This window comes from Cololabis saira, chromosome 6 (assembly GCF_033807715.1).
Source record: "Cololabis saira isolate AMF1-May2022 chromosome 6, fColSai1.1, whole genome shotgun sequence".
NCBI classification, from domain to species: Eukaryota; Metazoa; Chordata; class Actinopteri; order Beloniformes; family Belonidae; genus Cololabis; species Cololabis saira.
Window position 1 is genome coordinate 28,071,911 of NC_084592.1, and position 21,729 is coordinate 28,093,639.

The following is a 21,729-nucleotide window of genomic DNA, read 5'->3' on the forward strand; positions in this document are numbered from 1 at the left end:
AGCTGCTCAAACATTCCTTTTGTCTGGTCCTCAGGGTCCTGCAGGATCTGATGGGCCCCCGGGAAAGGATGGTGTTCTCGGACAAAGGGTAAGAAGTGAAGAGTCAGGACCCAGAGTTCAGCCCTGCTTTTAATATTTCAAAAATGACTGACAAGCTTTACATTTTAGGGAGCCCGAGGAGATCATGGTCCTGAGGGACTGGTTGGTCCTCAGGGACTTCCTGGCACTCCCGGTCCGGTTGGTGCAACAGGTGACGCAGGAAAGAGAGGAGAGCCTGTAAGTGCAGTTCCACGTCATTTATGTTTGTCTCTCTCTCTCTCTGCCTATGTAGGCTCACCATAAAACAGATTTTCACCCAAAAACACTTTGGAAGGCCTGATAGAAACTTTTACTAGTATCAAGTAAAACAAAAAATGTATTTTGTATTACTTTAAGGATGTTGGATAAAATGTCAGTATTGGCAGAAGTCTGGTCTTTGTTCACTTAAGTCCTTCTACCAATTGTGATGTGCAGGGCTCCAGAGGACCTCAAGGTCCACCTGGATCTGCTGGAAAGAGAGGATTAGTGGTGAGTCATGTGACGTACGGCATTATATGAGCTGACACACACTGTCACTCTACGAAAGGAAATTACCTTACATCTAGATTTCTAATTTCTAAAGAACTGCAGTTAAATTGTTATTAAATATGTTCGATCATTCCCTTTTCAGGGACCCCAAGGACCAAGAGGAGATAAGGGTGACCTGGGCGACCATGGAGAGAGAGGCCAGAAGGGACACAGAGGTTTCACTGGTCTCCAGGGTCTTCCAGGACCTCCAGTAAGTCAAAGTGACACTTAATAGTGCTCAGTAATCTTAAGATGAATGTTTCACTTGCTTGTCATTTATCTCAGACTCTTTCCTATCCTGCACAATCTATTTCCAGTATTTAGCTACACTTCTGTCAGCCATGTTCTGACACGCATTGTTCTCATACTGGACAATGTGATGTCACATTAGACTGTAATATCACTTTAAGTGTCTTGTATGACACTGTCCATGATTTACTCTGGCTCATGCTGTCACTTTCTCTTCCATCATAATTTTTTTCAACTTTCTTGGCTACGTTTACTTTGAAGGTAGAAGTGATGCAAATCCGTTTTTGGCTATCTGAGCAGCTCAAATGACACAAAATCCAACTTTTTTCACATTAGACCTGAGTCACTTTCATATCTGTTGCTAAATGTGATACATATCTGTTTTTTTGCATTGTGACTTTAATCTGAACAGCCATGTCGCATCTTATCCATCTTTGACATCACTGTTATGTGACTGATGTCACAATTCTGCGCTGACAGGATTAAAAAAGAAAAACCTGTTTCAGATCCACAAGCCATCTCTCTACACATGGCCCATTTAAAAAAAATGTTGCTCTCTATTTCCTTAGCTTTCTTTTCAGTATAATTAGTTTATGAATTTCAAAATAAAGTCTGATTTAAGACGCATCTGAAATACAAATGTGAAAAACCAAAAAATCTCCTTTGTGCGACTTCAGAGGTACAACATGGACTGTGCTTGGAGACTGAACAGGTGTTGGAGGGTCAAACAGGCACAATATGCTTTAATGGCAGGTGTGGATGGAGGCCATGGTTACCGTCAGCTCTGCTCATACCGGATTTATTTCAAAACTTACTTTGAAATCTTGTTTGCAAAATCTTTGAAAGTTAAAAATAGTATAGCACAAAGCAGAATAGATTAGGTAGAAACTAACAGTCAGTCATGGGAATGACAATTGTTCACTGGATCTGCTGTTTATGCAAACCTTTGTCTTTGGAAGGTGGGAAGACCACCTTTAAAAAATCCAAGCAAACATGTGTGAAGCAAGAAAAAAAAGTGTTCTCACTTTAAAAAACATCCCACTGCGATGTTTTGTTTCTCTTGCCTAACCTCAAAAGTCCAGCTTTTCTTTCTTAGAGTAAATGCATCTCAACAACAGAAACTGAGTTGTTAAGTGGAGGTTCCAGCTTAATAAAAATAAATACATCTCTTTTCTTTCCTTTTTTTGTAGGGTACAACTGGTGAACAAGGAGCTCCTGGAATTATTGGACCAAGCGGCCCAAGGGTAAGTGCAATGTTTACATTAGTTTTATGATTTCAGTTTCAGTTTCAGTTTATTTTCGGTCATAACATCACAAAAAAAGAATAAAAATAAGACAAACATCAAAATAGCTTTTACAAAATTAAAAATAAAATAAAAATAACAACAAGGAAACGAATACACTGTTCAAAGAAAACATTACAAAAAAAAAAAAGTTTCCAATATACAAATAACACCCAGACCGAAAAAGGTGTAGGCTGAAGCAAAGCTTATTCATTGCCTACCCTCAAAAGGATTATTTAAAGTAATGAAATAAAATCAAGAAGTTAGTTTTATGATGAAAACACATCTTCATTTTTAGTTATACTTAATGCGAGATAGTTTAATAATCTTGAGAATTCTTTAATGGAATATTATTCAGGGGCCTCCTGGACCTGTTGGGCCTCATGGAAAAGAAGGATACCTGGGCCAGCCCGGACCGATGGGACCTCCAGGAACTCGTGGACTCAGTGGAGAAATCGGACCAGAGGTACAGTCTCATTATTCTGATCAGAGTGTGGAGAACTCATAAACTTTTGCTGCAGACAGCTGAACATCTTCTCAACAGATGTTTGTAAGCAGGCAACTAAATTTACAAGTGTCTTCCTTTCATCTGTGAAAAGCAACAAAAGCTTTGTTATCCCACAACCACAGGGTCCCAATGGTGAACCTGGACCTCCTGGCCCCCCGGGCCCCCCAGGGCCTCCCACTGCGGCTATGGATGACCTCTTCGGCGGCCCACAGGATTATGACTCCGACTTCCCTCCTCCACCCGAGTTCAGCGAGGACGAGGCTATGCCCAACAGCAACTCCAGCGCCATCGTTCCCATCGACCCCAGCGTCCAGGCCACCCTGAAGGCCCTCAGCAGTCAGATCGACAGCATGAAGAGCCCAGACGGCAGCAAGAAACACCCCGCCAGGACCTGCGACGACCTGAAGAGATGCTACCCCATGAAGAAGAGCGGTGAGTGTCAGCGTGGTACAGGCTGGTTTGCATCAGTCCCACAAAAGATACTTGTTTCTCAGAATTTGTTGAACAAAGGAGAATACGGGAACAGTTCTTTTCTTCCACGTATGAGCCCCTGTGGATCTGGGAGAAAGATGTTGCAGAGATCATTCAAGCCATTTCACACAGTGAATACTTCAGATGCTTTATTAATGAGAAAACAGGCGGAAGGTGGGGAGGAGGTGGCATGTTAAGATTTGCTTCTTGCTTTTTAAACATGAGCGAGATGGAGTAACTGGAATAAACCAGAGGATCATTCCGGTTGAGCAAGCAGGAAACGCTGTTCTAGGTTGACAGCCTGAAAAAATTTCTCACATGCTCTTACTTTTATTCGTCAAATGTATGATAGAGAGTAGCACACACAACAAAACTAATAAAAGCTCAGCTGTAAGACTTTAAAGAGCATATACACTTTAAAAAAAACTATTTCAACCACAAATAAGTACTTGAGTACATGGTCAAAAGATGAAAATCTGGCAGAAAACTGGAGCAAGCAACCAGCTGTTACATGCTACAAACACTAGCATGCTTTTAATTAAGGGTCCAGAGACCAGGGTTGCCACCCGTCCCGTAAAATACGGAATTGTCCTTTATTTGAGAAAAAAACGTTGCATCCCGTATTGAACTAATACGGGACGCGATTTGTACCGTATTTTCATTCACTTTTACACCATATTCTAGTTGAATTATTGAAATAAATTAACTTTTACACCATAGTCTAGTTGAATTATTGAAATAAGTTAACTTTTACACCATATTCTAGTTGAATTATTGAAATAAATTAACTTTTACACCATATTCTAGTTGAATTATTGAAATAAATTAACTTTTACACCATATTCTAGTTGAATTATTGAAATAAATTAACCTTTACACCATATTCTAGTTGAATTATTGAAATAAATTAACTTTTACACCATATTCTAGTTGAATTATTGAAATAAATTAACTTTTACACCATATTCTTCACCTGTAGGCTATATTATACATCTGGGCTGATGTGGACATACATAGCATAGGAGGATATTTCAGATGCTAGTATGGTTGTCTGTCTGTACAGTCATGCAAGTTCAATGCTATTAAAGCACTTTAAACTTGAAGAGCATTTTGTTTTTTTATATAAAATTTTTTATATAAAAATAAACACATTTTTATTCAGTTTAGAAGTTTGGGGGCTTTTTTTCTTTTGGCTCCTGCGCTGCTGAAATCAGGGCGTCCCTTATTTCTATTTCTGAAAGGTGGCAACCCTACCAGAGACTAATATGGCAGAAATACTGCCATTCTGTGCAAATAAAAAGTTACGGATTAGATTGCACCGTTTTTTCCACCGTGCATGACGACATAGCTAACATTTTGCTCCTTTTTTCATTCGTGGAGCTGACTATTTATAAAATATATATGCAAATGTACTAAGTGGCTACTAGTTAACCACTGTGGGCTACCGGTGTGGTCTCCGCCAGGGATGAACAGAGTTTTCCTCACCTTTAGTCCGAGTGACAAGGCTGACTCAAATATGGTCACCATGACAACGTTGTACATCAATATTAGCATTCTTCTACTTCTTGCAGCATCTAGTCTTTTTGTTTGGCTTTAATTGATCAAATCTCTTTTTGGGTTCTCAGCCGCTGAGGTCATTGCACGGATAACTAATGACTGCTCTGCTTCTGCCTGCTTTACCTACAACAGCGGTGCACATCCACCCTGGAGACACGCTAAGTGTCTTGCTAATAGCAGAAAGGCTAATAAATAATTTCCCTTGGCTTGAATAAATATTTGGTCATGATTTTTTTGATTTTTTTTTGGAGTGCAACTGAACCCGAAGATGACAGATGTTTTTCATATAACTGTCAGAACACGTATTTTCTTGCTTGAGCGAGAAAGTGATTTTTTGCAATAAAATGAAACATGCTTCTACAAATGATCAACTGCTTAACCTTCAAGTCTCTGTGCTTTTACAGCAGCAGCTGTAGAGAATCTTGGAGGTCCTTCGTCATCATGATGGCTCATTATGGTCTGTATTTGCAGGTGAATACTGGGTGGATCCCAACCAAGGCAGTGCAGAGGATGCTATCAAAGTGAACTGCAACCTGGACACTGGAGAGACCTGCATCTCTGCCAACCCATCAACCATACCTCGTAAAGTGTGGTGGAGCTCCTCCAGGAACAAGCCTGTGTGGTTCGGAGCTGACATCAACAGGGGGACACAAGTGAGCGGACGCTTTTTGACGATTTGTGAGATGAGAGGAGGCAGATGTGCTGTGGACATTAGTCAACAAACAAACAAAGTGTGAGTCATAATTGTGCTCTGTTTGTGTTTTTAGTTCACTTATGGCAACAAAGATCAGCAGATTAACGCTGCCACAGTGCAGATGACGTTCATCCGCCTGCTCTCCAAAGAGGCCTCCCAGACCATCACCTACCACTGCAAGAACTCCGTGGCCTACAAAGATGCCAAGGCGGGCAACATGAAGAAAGCTGTGATACTGAAGGGCTCCAACGACCTGGAGCTCAAAGCAGAGGGAAACAATCGCTTCAGATACACAGTGTTGGAGGATTCCTGCTCAGTAAGTCCCAGAGCTTCAACCCGAGCTCCATCACACCAAAACCAAAACCCAGCTCTCCCTAGAAGGAAAAACTAACTGACGTGCAAAGAGAGAACACTAAAATACCTTTAACATATTTCAAAGTAAAAAAGTCAAGCTAAAATAAATTCACATCACAGAAAATGTGTTCATAACCACCTAACCAAGCAAGACCAACAAGGTCACGTGCTAAACGTATATATTCAGTTTTAAAGTGATTAAAAAACCCAGAGCAGTGTGAGTTGATAACACACAAACACTGACCACCTTTGTCTTTATGGAGCACAGTCATTAATCATTCTGCATTGGTGGAAACGTAAATAATTCCACAGACTAATTACCACAATAAAATGTATTTGGACTCTGTGGTTTCCACACTAGGAGACCAATAAATGACATGTGTTTGCTGGAGAGCCGCTTTGATTAAAGAAAGACACTCAAACGTTTCAAGTTTGCTGTCTGTGAGAAGAATCTGCTGATGTGACTTGCAGAAAGCAGAGCTATGAACTCATGCAACATCCATATGTTTAGACGTCCATCAGTCCACGATATGATAAATTGTCATAAATGGATAAACTTTAGTGCTGTGGCTACTCTTTCAAGAAGTGGGCAACTAATGACCCCAACATGACCACAAAGAATCCTCAGTGATGTAAAGAAGAACCCACAATTAACAGATAAAGGCTTGAAGACATTGACGGATGTCGCAAAGATCTCTGTTGATGAGTCGAGCAAGCATAAGTAGTTGAACAGGCAAGGTATTCGTGACAGTATTTGACGGAGTTGGTGCTCTCCAAACAGCAAAAAACAAAAAAACATTATCCTAGTGGTGAAGTACGGTGAAGGGAGCATCATGATCTGGGGTTGTTTGCCACTTCAGTACTTAGACCGTTTGTCACCATAAAGAAAAACAAATTCCCAAGTTTACTGAAATATCTGCATCATTTCAGATGGTATTTTCCCATCTGAGGCTTAGTAAAGGTTTGAAGATCCAGCAGGACAATGATGCTATCAAAAAATCAAATTTCCAACACATGCACAGCATTCACATTGAGGATCAATGTGTTGTTGATTTTTCCATTTTGTGGATTTTTGGGATAAACCAAAGTAATTTCTGAATCCATCGTACAGATCTGATTAATCTTGAAAAATAAGGAAGCATTGTCCAAAATAAGTAACCATGTGTTTATCTCTCTTTCACAGCAAGCGAACAGCAACTGGGGCAAGACAGTGTTTGAGTACAGGACACAGAAAACTGCAAGACTTCCCATAGTGGATATTGCCCCCGTGGACATTGGTGGCCCCAATCAAGAGTTCGGCATTGAAATCGGGCCCGTGTGTTTCTTGTAAAGCCGTCAGCGGGGGAGAGGTGGAGGAGATTCCCGAGACTGTTGAACTGACAGCTGACACGATCAGCCACGTTGTACATACGAGTACTGAGGACTATTCTGGCCCTGTGGCGACATATTTATTGTGCCTTTCATCCCAGTTCAAGACATCAGAGATTTGGGAGTTAGTATGAATGTTTGGAATTTACAGAAAACAGTAGGTACAAATCTGAGTCATTCCTTTTGTCTTTGTGTATGTTTAACTTTAAGCTTCACACGTTGGAAGGTCCTAAGATCTCTGGTTTCATTTCACAAATAACTGCCAAAGATTATAAAAGCTTTAAAATGTTATTCATAACTGCTGTTTGGAAGTCCAGAACAGTTCCATTGAAGCCATGTCAAATGTCCCGCCACTACTAATTTGTTTTCACAGATTTGCCTGTAAATTTGTGTGACTACGACACATTATGGTGCTATTGAGGAAATCCCAGTCGCCGATGAGTTTGACCGATACAGCGCTGACGATCTACATCTGTTATCACACAGAAGATTAGCCGCATTGGGTCTGTCGAACACTCAGAGTTACCTACCTCGTCACCAAAAACTGAGAAAACGACAACACTACATGTAAATCTTGATTTGTTCCCTGGTGCTGTTTTGTAAGTAGTGGGATCCTTGTGCACTTCTTCCAGTCGTGTGGTACAGGGCAGGGTTTGGGCATGCTAATAAAGGTCTTGTCAAAAGATGGAGGGATGAATGAGGTGGTGTGTGCTGATTGGTGACATTTCTTTTTTCACTGTTAATATGGCACAGTAACAGGTAGCGCAAAATATCCTTTTTTTTATGCATGTCAGTTCCCCCACCTTGCAGTATCCTGGATTTATATGCTCTTGAAATCCTTTTTTTATAATCAGTTTCGTAGAAGAAGATAGCTATGAGTGGGCTATTTGCTTTGTATTTTTTTTTTTAATTCTTTTTGCTATGCAACAAATTAAAGTAAATGCTTCTTAATCCCCCCCAAGCTCTTGTCAAATTAATTAAGTTGTATGTAGCTCATGGAACTTGGTCACATTGCAAATTAAATCATTGTTTTATGATGAGCCCGTTTACAAAAATGACCCGAAATCAGGAAGAAAAAAAAAGAGATGCAATAAAAAGAAAAATGTCTTACATTTTCTTTTACTTTTTTTCCAGACAGTAAGAACCCAATATATTTATTTCTTCTTATTTTTTTTCCTTGAATCAACATGATTTTGTTAATATACTGTACATCTATTTTGCTGTTAAGGACGGTCACACATTAAAAAAGATAAGAAAAGAAAAAGATGGTCCAATGTCAATCTACTGTTAGTAGGGGAAGTGAGAGGGGGAAAAAAACTGTTATTTCAAACATGGTAATGTAAGTCATAGTTTGGTACATAGGATCCATAAAAGAAAAGTTCAACCAACCTGGTATAATATTGTTAAATTATTTAGAGAATGGAGAGGAAATTTAGTACATGATGGGCAACCAAAGCCGCACCCTCATGGTTTCTGCATGACGGCTGATATAACCAGAGCACGACAACAAAGATATGGAAATTCCTCCCAGAACTGTAACAAAAGAATTATGTTAAACTTGTCACAAGGCGGAGGTAACATTTTTGGACTTGGAGGCATTGGAGATGACGGTGATGGGAAGACGGTGCCCTCCAAGGTTAGTCCCATTTTGAACTCCTGGAAGACGAGCCAGACGACAGCTGCTGCACAATAACCACACACACTCCCGAGCTCACAGGCCTCAGCTTTATTGGTGAAATGCTGCTCCCTTGGGCATCCCCAAGTACCCTCTTATTCCTACCATAAGATTTAGGCGGGTAAGTTGTAGCTAGTGCTGCTAATCATCAGCCCTTGATGAACTGGTCAATTGGTCTGCAAGTCTGCAAACGATTTGGTAGTTTGCTGATCTGGAGCATCCAGGTTAGTGTCAACACAATGCTCTAAGGTAAAGACATAATCACCATTCACAGATGAGTTGAACATTAAGAAAAAAAATGACTGTGAGAAAGGTTATTTATAAGTAGCGAGCACTCAAGGTAGTTGCCAATCTTTCAAGGGGTAGATATCCCACCAAACTCAGCCAAAGTTAAACTGTGAAAAGCTGAGAGAAATACTAAAAAATCCAAAGACATCTCACTGTAAAGGGCTCAGGCATGTTAAATGTCAGTGTGCATGACACAATAGTTAGAAGACTGAACAATATGTTTGAAATGGAGAAAGTGTCTCATGTCTAAAAACAACACTGAAGAATGGCCAAAGTAAAAAACAAACAAACAAAAACATACAAAACGTCAGGTACAATGCCCTGTACATGAGTGGAGTTGTTTGACCTTAACAGCCAGCAATATTTTTGGCAAAAACCCCAAGCAGAAACACTTTGATCACTGTGAAGCATGATGGTGGAGGGATTGTTCTGCAGATTCCATGCCGTACTTTAGTGGACCACCAGATCCTCTGTAGACCACAGTAATATAATGTGAAGCTTGGTTGAAACCGTACAACAGGATGATGATATGAAGTAAACCAGCAAATCTGCATCAGAAACACTGAAAAATAAAAGAACCGAGGATCTGGAATGACAAAACCAAATCCAGACCTCAACTCAATTGAAATGATGTGGCAGGACCTTTAGAGAGCGATGCATAAAATAGTACTTTTGGTTGCCCAGTAGACTACTAACACTCACTACAGTCATGTGATTTGTATTGTGTTTTTACAGACACACACACCAGAGTTACGAGAGGGAGTATTAACCTTTGGACACGACTGTGAGCAGCTGTGCTGCTGCAACATGCTGGCTCATGCATGGAACACAAGAGGAGAAACAAGGCAGGCATCATCATGCTAGAACAACTGATGGAAGTCACAGCAGAAAAAATGATAACTGGATATTTTACAATAATGCTCACCACGATGCAAATCATCTTAGAAATCATTAATTACAGTAAGTAAGATTTGTTCCTTGATAAGTACTGTGTGCAAAATTAACAATTTAGAGCTAAAGCGGGGCGAATTTGCTCCCACAAGTCACAAAAACTTGCAGTTAATGACGGGCTGCAGAGGCAGTGGAGGCCTGAGTGTGAGAACGTGCAGCAGCATTCAAACATGCAAAACAGAAAACAGCCCAGACTCAGAACAAAGAGTACAAACCATCTCTGACGCTGAGAGAGGAAAAACACAAGGGACACATTCAGCTGTTAATGATTACGGACAGCAAAGACGCTGGAAACATTTTTTTTTTTAAATAAAAGCAATGTCGCCACCTGCTGGGAAGATCCTGCATAAGCTCAACATGTCACAGCTGAGTCCAGAGTGTTCATTTGTAACCTCTTCAGTCATGTGACACTAGTTTATATCACAGAGACTGACTGTAGGCATGATCTCGACCTTTTTACTAACATGAGAACTCCAACTGGCTCTCAAACTCAAATATGGCAGCCTCATGAACAGAAATATTAGCCAGTCACGGCGATGATTTCAAGCTTGAAAGTGTCACATGTGGTTCTGACCAGTTTTAATGGCTGTCTGGAAGATCTCTGCTGCCCCGCAGGTGAATGGATCCAATGGTTCAACAGCAAACAAATATTTCCCTACAGCTGGTAAACATAATCTCAGCTGATTCAGAATCATCAGCAAAAGTTAGTATCCCCCCTTGGTGGCTCTTGGGATTTAGCTAATCAGACCTCAGGGAAGCGACGTATCAACTTTTTTTAATTGTTATTATGCCATTGTTTGTTTGTAGGAAAATAACCCCTCCAATAAAATCCTTTGGGCAGTCCCAAGTACCCCAATGATTCAGTAGTTTGTATTTTTTGCAGATGCACATTTCCATTCACCATTTCAGTTTGTCCGAGGTCTGGAATTTGAACATGCCATACCCAAACCTAGAATCCTTCAATTTTACGACAAGATCAACTTTTCTTTATCCCATTCGTGGGACATTTTGCTGTCACAGCAGCAGCAAAGATGAGTTCTCAAAAATATGCAAAAAAAACCCAGACACTAAGTATATATTGATACAAAAAGTAAGAAGTATATAGGTTGAAAAAGGAAAGTGATTGCACAGTATAAATTAAGATAATACACAAGATAATACATTATATGTGTATATACGCATGTGTGTGTGTGTGTGTGTGTGTGTGTGTGTGTGTGTGTGTGTGTGTGTGTGTGTGTGTGTGTGTGTGTGTGTGTGGATTGTTAAAACAATTTTCGGACAATTTTCAGGTGATGATAATGGCCAGGAATTTCATTGTTAGACACCATTGTGTTGTCTTCCTGTCTTTAGATCTTAATTAAGGGCTTTACATCAAAGGAACCTCAGACAATGGTTTCCTGTACAGGTCTATAACATAAATAAATGTGACAACACTCTGTATCCTTTGTCTTAATGTCTTAACTCTAATTTCGGGTATTTCAAACAGTGAAATGTCTGCTGTGTTCAATAGAACTTGGATAGAACAATAGCACCCCATTTCTGCTGAGGCATTACAGAGCCCTGGGGGCAAACAAGACCAACCGAGGCTGTCCAAACTCAGATTAGCCGTTTCAGGTTTGAGTACTCATGCAAATGATGACACAGCGTACAAACATGAAATTACGTGGTACGGTTTGTATGAAACAACATTAATTCATATTTTAAATGTGACAATCTGTAACTAAACAGTGATTTTTTTACACAAAGGATTCAGAAAGCTTGTTCAAGCCTTGAATCCTATATCTTCCCCTCACAAGCTCGGTGCATATGTGAGCACTTTTCCCTATATTTGTTATTCAGTGTTTTTTTTTTTTCTTTTTTGATTTTTTTAAAGCCTTTGTGTCGAAGCCGTTATTTTAAATTAGATATGTGGCTGATGCATGACTGTCTTTCACATGCCATCTAGTAGAAGCAAGCACCTCTTTGCATTCTGGTGTTTTAGGGGTGCTGCGTTCAGGTTGCCGCCACAATCACACTTATATTACTAACCAATCAATTACCTGATTTTTTAGGAGAGGCTAATACAGGTGCAGGAGTAAATGGCTGGCCAGCACTGAAGCGTACTCAAGAGGTGAATACATGCTGGAACAGCAGATATGCTGCAACATGTTTATGACCTCAGGGAACCTGTGAGAGCTGCTTTGGCAGGCCTGAGCACCCACATCATCCCACTCCCATCAGAACAGCAGGAATATCTAAAACTGCTGTCCTCATTTATTGATGCCACAACTGAGCTGTCAGTGGAAAGAGAGCTTTTGGATCAAAAGTCATTCCTTGTTTTATCAATGCTGCACCATGTGCTGGTGGAGGAGGAGGAAATGGGAAGTGTCCAAATTCCAGAGAGCACAGCCAAGGCTGAGCGTCTGAGGAGAAGGGAGAGGCTGAACATTTTGCAGCTAATGTGCATCGCATCACTGACGGCGCTGCTTCAACCCAGGTTTAAAAATATAGGTTTTTTTAGCGCCGAAAAAGCAGTTGATGTCAAAGAGGCTTACTAATGAGTGTTATTGTTCTCCAAAACAGCACGTCTTCCTCCTCCTCATCATCGCAGCAGCATGTATCAGAAGCTTCTTAGCCTGAGCGAAATGAATATATTTTTATTGTGTTATTATATTTAGTTGCTCACAGCCTTTTTGTCTGATGCAGCAAACTGTGGCATGGCTTTGGACACCAAAATCCTGCAGAAGAGGAAATATCCCTGTGGATGCAGCAACAGAGGCCCAAATGCATCAGAATGGACCACACTGAAAGATTGGAGAACTTCCTGGAGTATTGGGAATGACAGAAAACTGTATATCCCAACTTGCATATAAACTTTGCTGTTTATCTCTGCCCTGTGGAAGAATTCTCTGAAGCAGACAAAACCTTAAAAAACTGTGGAAAAGGTATGTTTAAATTTATTTCATAAAATACTGTTTCTAGTAACATTTTAGCACATTCACATCACAACCCTCTCCCCAATTAGATTCAACCTTCCCCTCTGTTCCTACCAGTATTCTATCAGAACAACAGACACTATTAATTCATATATTTGTTTATTGGCATAAACATTTAAGCACAATCCAATTCAAAGCTACATTTGTTGGAACAGTAGCGCCAACAAAGCACCGTGAAGCTTTGGCCCAGATGTGAACCCGACTGAATGTAATAAACTTCATCTCATCATCACCAGTGTTATAAACGGCGCTGAGATGAAAACTAAACCGTTCTTCAATGTTCTTACTGTGTCCAAGACCTGAGAGCATGTTTTGCTCTCACAAACCCTGACACCCCTGTTTATTCCAAGCCCTCCCTCTTCTTCCTTGAAGTTTTACATCACTTTTCATCCTTTACATTGGACTACTATTTCCTACAGTGTATTTACTTGCTCTACTGCATGTGTATGATAGTTAGATGTTTTTTGGTTGAAGGAGGTCTCACTAAACACTAACATTTGCTTGTAAAGTCATTTTGTACCAAGCATATGGTTTCATTTTGTGCGTGCATTATCTACTTATTATCCAGAATGAAGACTTTTTGTGGTATGAGGACATACTCATTTCTGATTATGATCAGACTAAATTAGATAGCACACGCATCCCCCCCCCCCCCCCCACCGAGCTGTCAGCAGAGCTCCCTTAAGGCGGACCCATTATGAAAAACACGTTTTATCTTGCTTTAACATATATAAAGTGGTCTCCCCTCAGCCTGCCAACTTAGATAAGGAGGAAAGCAACCAAATTCTGCAGTGTCTGTACAGCCCACCCGGATGAGCCGTCCAGTGTGATGTGGCTTCTACGAGCCGTTCAGATTCTGCTCCCTTTTGTTACAGAACCAAAATGCAAACCACGCCCACAACTAAACACCGTGTCCCAACTGCATGCGAGCGTCCGACTATCGCATCGCACTGCGTGACATCGGACGCTCTCTGTCCACACTGAAACCGTTAATATGCAGTTCTGTTATTAATTGTTGTTCAACTCTAACAGGCTAGAGTACATTAACAGAAGCTAAACGGTAAATTAACGTCTGCTCAGCATCCTGACAAAACACACAAAAATAACAGTCAGAAACTTCCAGCTCTCTGTCCATCTCCCTCCAGCCAGCTGCCACTTTATTGAGTTTTTTGTAGTGAAATGAGGAGGAATCATAGAGATAACTTCTCATTTCAACTAACTGGATCAGCCGTTCCTCATCCATGACCGTTTCCTACGGCGCTTTCAACCGGCTTTCAACGTGAGCGGCAGGAAGAAAATAGAAGCAGGGTGTCCGACAAATGTTCAGCTCAAAACGGCGCGCTACACAGCGCTGCGTCACTGCGGCCAGTTAGGACAGTCCAATAGAAAATAAAGCAATGGAATTGATTTTGTCGCTGATGCTCGCTCGCATCGCATGCAGTTAGGACACGGTGTAAGTCCGCCGGCCGGAGCTTCTGCCATTTTTCGTAGCGGTGTATCGCATCATTCAGGCAGCCAATCAGCAAAGTGCCTCATTATCATAGCCGCCCGCCCACTCAGAATCCCACATAGATAATGAGGTTAGAGAATGGGATGATAAAGGCTCAGAGGCTGAATTTCTAATTTATTTAGCAAAAACAATCAAAAGCTTGTTTTTAAGACATTCAAGGCCTGTTTAAAATAGGTATTAGACGCCATGATAGGTCCCCTTTAAGTTCTGTCTATTACAGTTGGGGTCCAGGTGTGAGGAGCAAGAAGGACATATTGAAGTCTGTATTCTGGTCCAAAGTGTTCACTCTCCCTCCACCGGCTCATCTTTTCCCGGAGATGTAAGTCCCTCAGAAACAGCACCATCTTTCTCCTCCTCGCTCCCTCGCTCCTCAGTCAAATCCCGCGAGATTTGGAGTCTCCGTCCCTCCTCCCTCCTCCGGAGCAGCGCGGCCGCCGCTGCGCTCCCCGGGGGGGCTGGGACCAGCTCAGAGACGGCACCGTCCGCCTCCTCCGTCTCGCTGTCTCCTTCGTCGGTCCAAAGTGGCGAGTTTCCGAGCCTGGTCGTGCCAGCGCGCAGCCGCAGTCCGTCCCGCCGCCACTGCCGGTCCACGGCCGCCGCCGCGGCGCGGGAGCAGCCCACGAACACGGCCGTCTCAGACACGCTCATCCCCAGCCGCCTGGCCACCACCACCTGGCCCTTGTCGAAGTCGCTCAGCTCCTCACACTCAGACATGACATCCAGCGGAGCATCCGTGGACCCGCTCCCTTCAGTAACCGTGTGCTCGCCCGCAGCAGCGCTGCGTGTAGCGTGGCTCCGTCACACTATCAATAACCAATCAAAGGTATCCATGCCCTCGGTACAAATAAACCGCGCACTTTAAAAACACCCCGCCCCCAGACGTAAAAACACGTACAGGACTGTCTCAGAAAATTAGAATATTGTGATAAAGATCTTTCTCTTTATTTTCTGTAATGCAATTAAAAAAACTAAAATGTCATACATTCTGGATTCATTACAAATCAACTGAAATATTGCAAGCCTTTTATTATTTTAATATTGCTGATTATGGTTTACAGTTTAAAATTAAGATTCCCAGAATATTTTCTAATTTTTTGAAATAGGATATTTGAGTTTTCTTAAGCCATGATCAGTAATATTAAAATAATAAAAGGGTTGCAATATTTCTGTTGATTTGTAATGAATCCAGAATGTATGACATTTTTGTTTTTGTAATTGCATTACAGAAAATCACAATATTCTAATTTTCTGAGGAGCAAATTTTCTGAGACAGTCCTGTACTTGCAAAACAGCAAATATGAATCTAAAACTACTCCAACATAATTGGTTAATGCAGACATACATAACTCCTTTCAAATTAAATAAATATAACAGTAATATACCTGACAATTGTTTCAAATGCAATTAGGTTCAGGGAACATTTGTGCACTGTGTCTGGGAATGTGACAAAATTTAAAAATTCTGGAGGGAGGTAATTAATAAAACCATGCTTATCCTGTCCTGTATGAATATTCCACTGGAGCCTACCTTGTTATTGCTGCATTTATATCCAACAGATCTCAATTTGAAAACCCAAAACATAAATTTATTGATTTCGCTATATTGCAGGCAAAAATGATTATTGCTCTCAATTGTAAAAAAACGGATGCACCTACAATCGGTGCTTGAATCAACGCTATGGTACAATGTAGGACAATGGAGAAAATAACATATACATTAAAAAACAAACTCGGGATGTACGAGGAAATCTGGAATCCGTTTGATCAATTTATTAAAAAAGGAGATATAGGGGTGCTTCTGCGGGAGGAAAATGCAGGGCAGGATACCTAAATTTCAGAATAATGGTGAACCTCGGAAGGAGAAGGATTTTGGAGGGCGACAGTAAAAGTGTAATTTTTGTTTATTTGTTTAGTTTATGTATATCTTTAATTTGCTAGAGGTACCATCAGACTGTATTTACAATACTATCGTATGTTATTTTATACTAATTTTGGATCCTATAACAAGAGAGATGTAAAGGGAGAAGGGATGTGGGTTGGGATGGGGGGGGGGGGGGGGGGGGCGGGGTTTAGACTGTTAAGTCAGAAATAGCTGTGAAATGTCCTTTATAATAATATTCTGTGTGAATGAAAAATCAATAAAGACACGTACTTGACTGCGAAACGTCTGCTCCTCCACCATATTGTGAGAGGCAAGTCTGCTATGAACACATACGAGGAGGATGACAGAGCTCAGACTTTTCTTTTTCAAAAAACTTACCAATGTTTAATTTTACATCATCCATCCATCCATTTTCTATATCCGCTTTATCCTTTGCAGGGTCACGGGGTCTGCTGGAGCCTATCCCAGCTCATTACAGGTGAGAGTCAGGGGTTCACCCTGGACAGGTCACCAGTCCATCGCAGGGCCACATGTAGACAACCAGACACACGGGAAGTTTAGAATAACCAATTAACCTACTACGCATGTTTTTGGACTGTGGGAGGAAGCCGGAGTACCCGGAGGGAACCCACATGGGGAGAACATGCAAACTCCACACAGAAAGACTCCCGCCGGGCCAGGGAGTCGAACCAGGAACCTGCTGTGAGGCAACAGTGCTAACCACCAAGCCACCGTGCTGCCCTAATTTTACATCTTGAATATTTTGAATGAATATATTCATGGATACATTAAGGGGGCTTTTCCCATGCCACTCTTTGGCTTAAGGCTTCTCCCACTAGGGGAGTTTTTACCATTTTTGCCATTTTTTATGTAATAATCGCAGAGACCACCTGTATTGTAATAAATGCTATATAAATAAAATTGAATTGAATTGAATATATGCAATCCACAATTTCTGAGCTCAATAATTAAATTATAGCTGACCATTTAAGTGTAGGATATAGATTTCCTCTCAAAAAAATGTTTCGAGGACTGATATAAATATTGTTAACCACACATTAACAGCATAATAAAACATTTGCTAAGTATATGTATATTGAAACAACTTTTTAGGTACCTTTCAGATTCATAATTAATTTCCCATACAACAATAACATCAGTGATAATAATACAGTAAATAGGTAGACACGGAGAATAGAAATCCCATCACATTTACATCATATCTGCAAATTCTTTCAGTCCTAGGTGGGTTGCAATAGAAGTTTTTTTTTTTTAATGAAACTCGTAAACCACTTTGCATTACCTTCTTATGGCATAAATATGGCATGTTCCTTTTTCATTTGGGGTCCCACAGGTGTTTGTCTTAGTCCCTCCATTTTATTCCCTCTATTTTTTCCCACTTGGTTCAGTTCTTACGTAGAATAGCATTTCTCTCCATGGTTATTTGGACATCAGTCAGCTTAGAAAGGTTCATGCCGCTTCTGTTAGACCACTGCTCAAGTTTCTAGATGACATAAAGGCCTGGATGGCCCTCAATGTTTTACATTTTAATGAAAATTAGACTGAAGTGATCGTTTCTGGCAACACCACTGAGACCCCTCCTGTGGATCTGGGTCTTTTGAGCCATATCTGAAGCCAACTGTCACAAAACTAACACAGGCAGGCAAGGCAAGGTTATTTGTGTAGCACATTTTGTGTACAAGACAATTCAACATACATAAACATGTTTTTAAAAATACATTAAAAAAGTAAAATAGTTTCCAAGAATAATTAAAGTCAGACCAACATAAATTAAAAAGAATAAAACAAATGAGATGCAAGAAATAGAGGTTGTAGTGCATTGCAGTAGAAAATGAAAGTTACAGCAATTGAGAGTTTCAGCAGCCCTGATGCATTCTGGGACTTTGTTTAACAGGTGAGGAGCATAAAAGCTGAAAGCTGCCTCACCGTGTTTTGTTCTAACTCTGGGTACAGAAAGTAGGCTTGACCCCGACGACCTGAGGGTTCTGGTTGGTTCATAAAGGAGATCAAAGATGTATTTTGGCCCGGGACCGTTCAGAGATTTATAAACCAACAGCAGGATTGTAACATCTCTTCTGTGACTGACAGGAAGTCAGTGTAAAGATCTAAGAACTGCAGTTATATGGTCCACTCTCTCAGGGTTTACATAGACACTGATCTTAAACAGGGTAGTCAGATCAGTGCAATAATTAAATCTAGCTTTTTTAGTAAGCAGCTGGCTTAAATAAAGTCAATTTTATCCGGGAAGAATTGCGAAAAAAAGATCCACGCCTTTGTGACAACTTGGCTGGATTACTGTAGTTCCCATCATATTGCGGTTTGTGGTCCATCTCTCGTCTTCAGATGCCTGAAACTGGATCTGTGCGTACAGTATTTTAACTCTAACACCAAGATATGAGAACCATACCCTGTTTTAGCCTCACTGCATCGGTTGCCTGTACATTTTAGGATTCATTTTAACATTCTAATATAAACATTTGAAGCCCTAACATGGTCTAGCCCTGCTCTACCTCTCTGAACCAGTTTACCTTACATACCTAGCTGTTCTCTCTGATCATCCGATCAGGTGCTCCTGAGAATGCCCAAAACTTTTTTTTCTTTTTTCTTTACCTTGTCTGCACACATATTAATGATTGATACCATGCAGGTAAAAACCAAAGGCATATGTGCATTATTGCTATATTTAATATATATACATATATACGCCTACATACGCATACACATACATACATAAATATATACATACAAACCCAGTGATTTTTTTTTTTTGGGGGGGGGAGGTTGAGGGTTAAGAGAATGCCCAAAAGTAAGCGTAAGCTTAGCAGGGGACAGGTCTTTGCTGCTGTGGCTCCAGAAAAGTGGAATGCTTTGCGTTTGCACACTCGAGGTTAGGCCTCTTCTGTGCAGGCTTTTAAATCACTTCTTAAAACCCATCTTTTCTCCTTGGCCTTTGGCACCTTGAGTTGTTGGCCTTTAGTTTTGTATCTTATTTTACTTTCTTTTTTATTGTATCTGAGTTTTATTGTCTTTCTCTATTTCTTATGATTCTATTTTCTTTAATAATCTGGTGTGTTTTTATGTATTTTTCTGTACAGCACTTTTGGTGAAGTTGTTTTAAACTCATGACTCATTATGGTCTGTATTTGTAGGTTAATACTGGGTGTATCCCAACCAAGGCAGTGCAGAGGATGCTATCACTGCAGCACGGACACTGGAGAGACCTGCATCTCTGCCAACCCATCAAACATACCTCGTAAAGTGTGGTGGAGCTCCTCCAGGAACAAGCCTGTGTGGTTCGGAGCTGACATCAACAGGGGGACACAAGTTAGCGGCCACTTTTCGATGATTTGTGAGATGGGAAGAGACAGATGCGCTGTGGACATTATGTAGCTGAAAGTAAAATAAAGTGTGAGTCATTACTGCACCCTGTTTTTGTTTCTAGTTCACCTATGGCCACAAAGATCAGCCAGTGAACTCTGCAACAGTGCAGATGACCTTCTTCCGGCTGCTCTCTGAAGAGGCAAGATCATAATCACTGGCTGTACCGACATGACCATGAGTTCCCTGCAGCCCTGACCTGACGAGAGGTATTGTGTGGAGAATCCTGAAAGGATGTTTATTCAACATGACATGGATATGACAATAAAAAACAGACATTAAGTATCTGGGGATCATATTGTCTGTAAAGAAATTAAAGCTAAACCAAATATATCAAGGATGCTTTTTGTTTCCTTTTGAATTTTCAACAGTTTTTCATATTGTATATTCTGACGTGTGCTGTTCGGTCTCAGTTTTTAAGAGCGCATGTCTTCAGGTGATCACGTGGCTCACATCTCAAAATATTTATTCCAGATTTGTAGTAAAAAGAGGAGTAGGAAGAGGGTGTGGGTTTCAGCAGAGAAAACACCAGTGAAATAAAGGTTAAAAAATAAAAATACTCCTCTCTTTCTGGTCTTGTTTCAGTTCACATGATGCTTTAATGTGCCGCTAAATGAGCTGAACCAATTCAGGACCCAGAAGATAAAAGTAAATTGGGAGAACAGATTGAGCTCAATTCATTGGTGTATCTATGAAGAGTGTTTGCCAACAGCTCTGCCTGAAGTATTTAAATGCCTTTATTCGTAGGTTTACCATGAAGAGAGCAGTTTTTGAGTTAAACTGCAAATGTGCAGAGTGAGAAAGCTTAGTGTCGACATCAGAAAGGACTTTTATCCCAAACTTCCTTGAAAGCATTATTTGTAGTCCAGGACTGTCTTCCTTTAGTAATCTACTTCACCATCTGGCACATGATGCTCATCTAATGATGCGTTTGGAAACCCTCAACAACTGAAGTCAGTGTGATGTAATGGTTCACTCAGGGTTTGGGCTGACACACTTTACCAAAAAGCTCAAACCAGCGGCTTCAATTGTTGAAAACAACTGCTGAAGCAACCTAAAACTATGTTCCTCAGTAGTAGCAATACTTATCTTCCTGTAACTATAGTGAAACTTGGACCCAACTGTTCTTTTAGATTTCCAGCTGGAAATGAAGGATCTAGAGATTGATGTTGATATGAACAGGAAAAAGAGCTGCCAGAGGGAGCTCAAATAAATCACTTCCTCCGGAGAGATAAGTGGAGTAGAGGATGAATCTGAGGAAATGAAAGTGCATCAGGGCCGACTTTTGTCATCATACAGACGGTTTTGCTGCATCTGGAGGAGACGCTCAGCACCAGTGTCCCACAGGGACGGGTGTTGAGTTCACTAGTCCGGAGACTGACTGCATGGTGTTCCGCCAACTTCACCAAAACAAAAGAGCTTATATTAGACTTCAGTTGAAAGATAGTGGAGACTCCTCCTCCCTCCATCAATGGAGACATGGTGGAGGGAGTGACCTTCTTCAAATTCCTAGGCACACAACTCTGAGGACCTTACATGGACAATTATCCCCACTTCTCTTGTGAAAAAGGCGCAGCAGCAGCGGTACTTTTTGAGAGCATTGAAGAGTGCAAACATGTCCCAGCATCCTTCTACTGGTGCTCTGTGGAAAGCTTCCTCTGCCATGAGGTGGTGTCGTTCACAGGCTGCGCTGAGGCAGACAGAGCATCACACTGTCAAGACAGCACAGAAAATCAGACACACACCACCACCATCCCTCACCAAGATTCAGCGTTCCCACTGGCTGCGTCAGGCTACAAACATTACCCAGGACACTTTCCACCCAGGTCATCACCTGTTCACTCTGCCGCCCTCAGGGAGGCGATACAGGTCCATCAAGGCCCGCACCTCCAGCCTGCAGAACGGCTCGTATCCCGGTGCCACGAAAGTAGGGTTGCCACCCGTCCCGTAAAATACGGAA

The 21,729-nt window shown here is 41.1% G+C and overlaps 2 protein-coding genes across 2 annotated transcripts in view; both read left to right on the forward strand.

Moving 5' to 3' along the window:
* col5a2a (collagen, type V, alpha 2a) overlaps positions 1 to 8,046 on the forward strand; it is a 52,874-nt gene extending 44,828 nt beyond the window's left edge. Inside the window, exons 45-54 of the mRNA XM_061723883.1 lie at positions 35 to 88; positions 169 to 276; positions 514 to 567; positions 710 to 817; positions 2,046 to 2,099; positions 2,497 to 2,604; positions 2,769 to 3,078; positions 5,146 to 5,327; positions 5,442 to 5,684; positions 6,906 to 8,046. Of these exons, the coding sequence (XP_061579867.1) occupies positions 35 to 88; positions 169 to 276; positions 514 to 567; positions 710 to 817; positions 2,046 to 2,099; positions 2,497 to 2,604; positions 2,769 to 3,078; positions 5,146 to 5,327; positions 5,442 to 5,684; positions 6,906 to 7,052 (1,368 nt within the window). The 3' untranslated portion in view covers positions 7,053 to 8,046. The remainder of the gene's footprint in view (positions 1 to 34; positions 89 to 168; positions 277 to 513; positions 568 to 709; positions 818 to 2,045; positions 2,100 to 2,496; positions 2,605 to 2,768; positions 3,079 to 5,145; positions 5,328 to 5,441; positions 5,685 to 6,905) is intronic.
* Positions 8,047 to 8,639: 593 nt separating this feature from the next.
* LOC133445603 (uncharacterized) lies at positions 8,640 to 20,028 on the forward strand. The gene is made up of 4 exons (XM_061722927.1): positions 8,640 to 8,726; positions 14,710 to 15,312; positions 16,809 to 16,848; positions 19,541 to 20,028. Exons 1-4 carry the CDS (start codon positions 8,640 to 8,642, stop codon positions 19,543 to 19,545), a joined length of 735 nt encoding a protein of 244 aa, XP_061578911.1. The 3' UTR covers positions 19,546 to 20,028.
* Positions 20,029 to 21,729: the final 1,701 nt, after the last annotated feature.

Excerpts from the sequence above, each read along its gene's own strand:
- LOC133445603 (XM_061722927.1), top strand. The coding sequence starts at position 8,640 with ATGTTAAACTTGTCACAAGGCGGAGGTAACATTTTTGGACTTGGAGGC. Across the intron at positions 8,727-14,709 it reads GGAAGACGGTGCCCTCCAAG|TTGGGGTCCAGGTGTGAGGA; the intron begins GTTAGTCCCATT and ends TGTCTATTACAG. Across the intron at positions 15,313-16,808 it reads CTATCAATAACCAATCAAAG|GGTCACGGGGTCTGCTGGAG; the intron begins GTATCCATGCCC and ends TATCCTTTGCAG.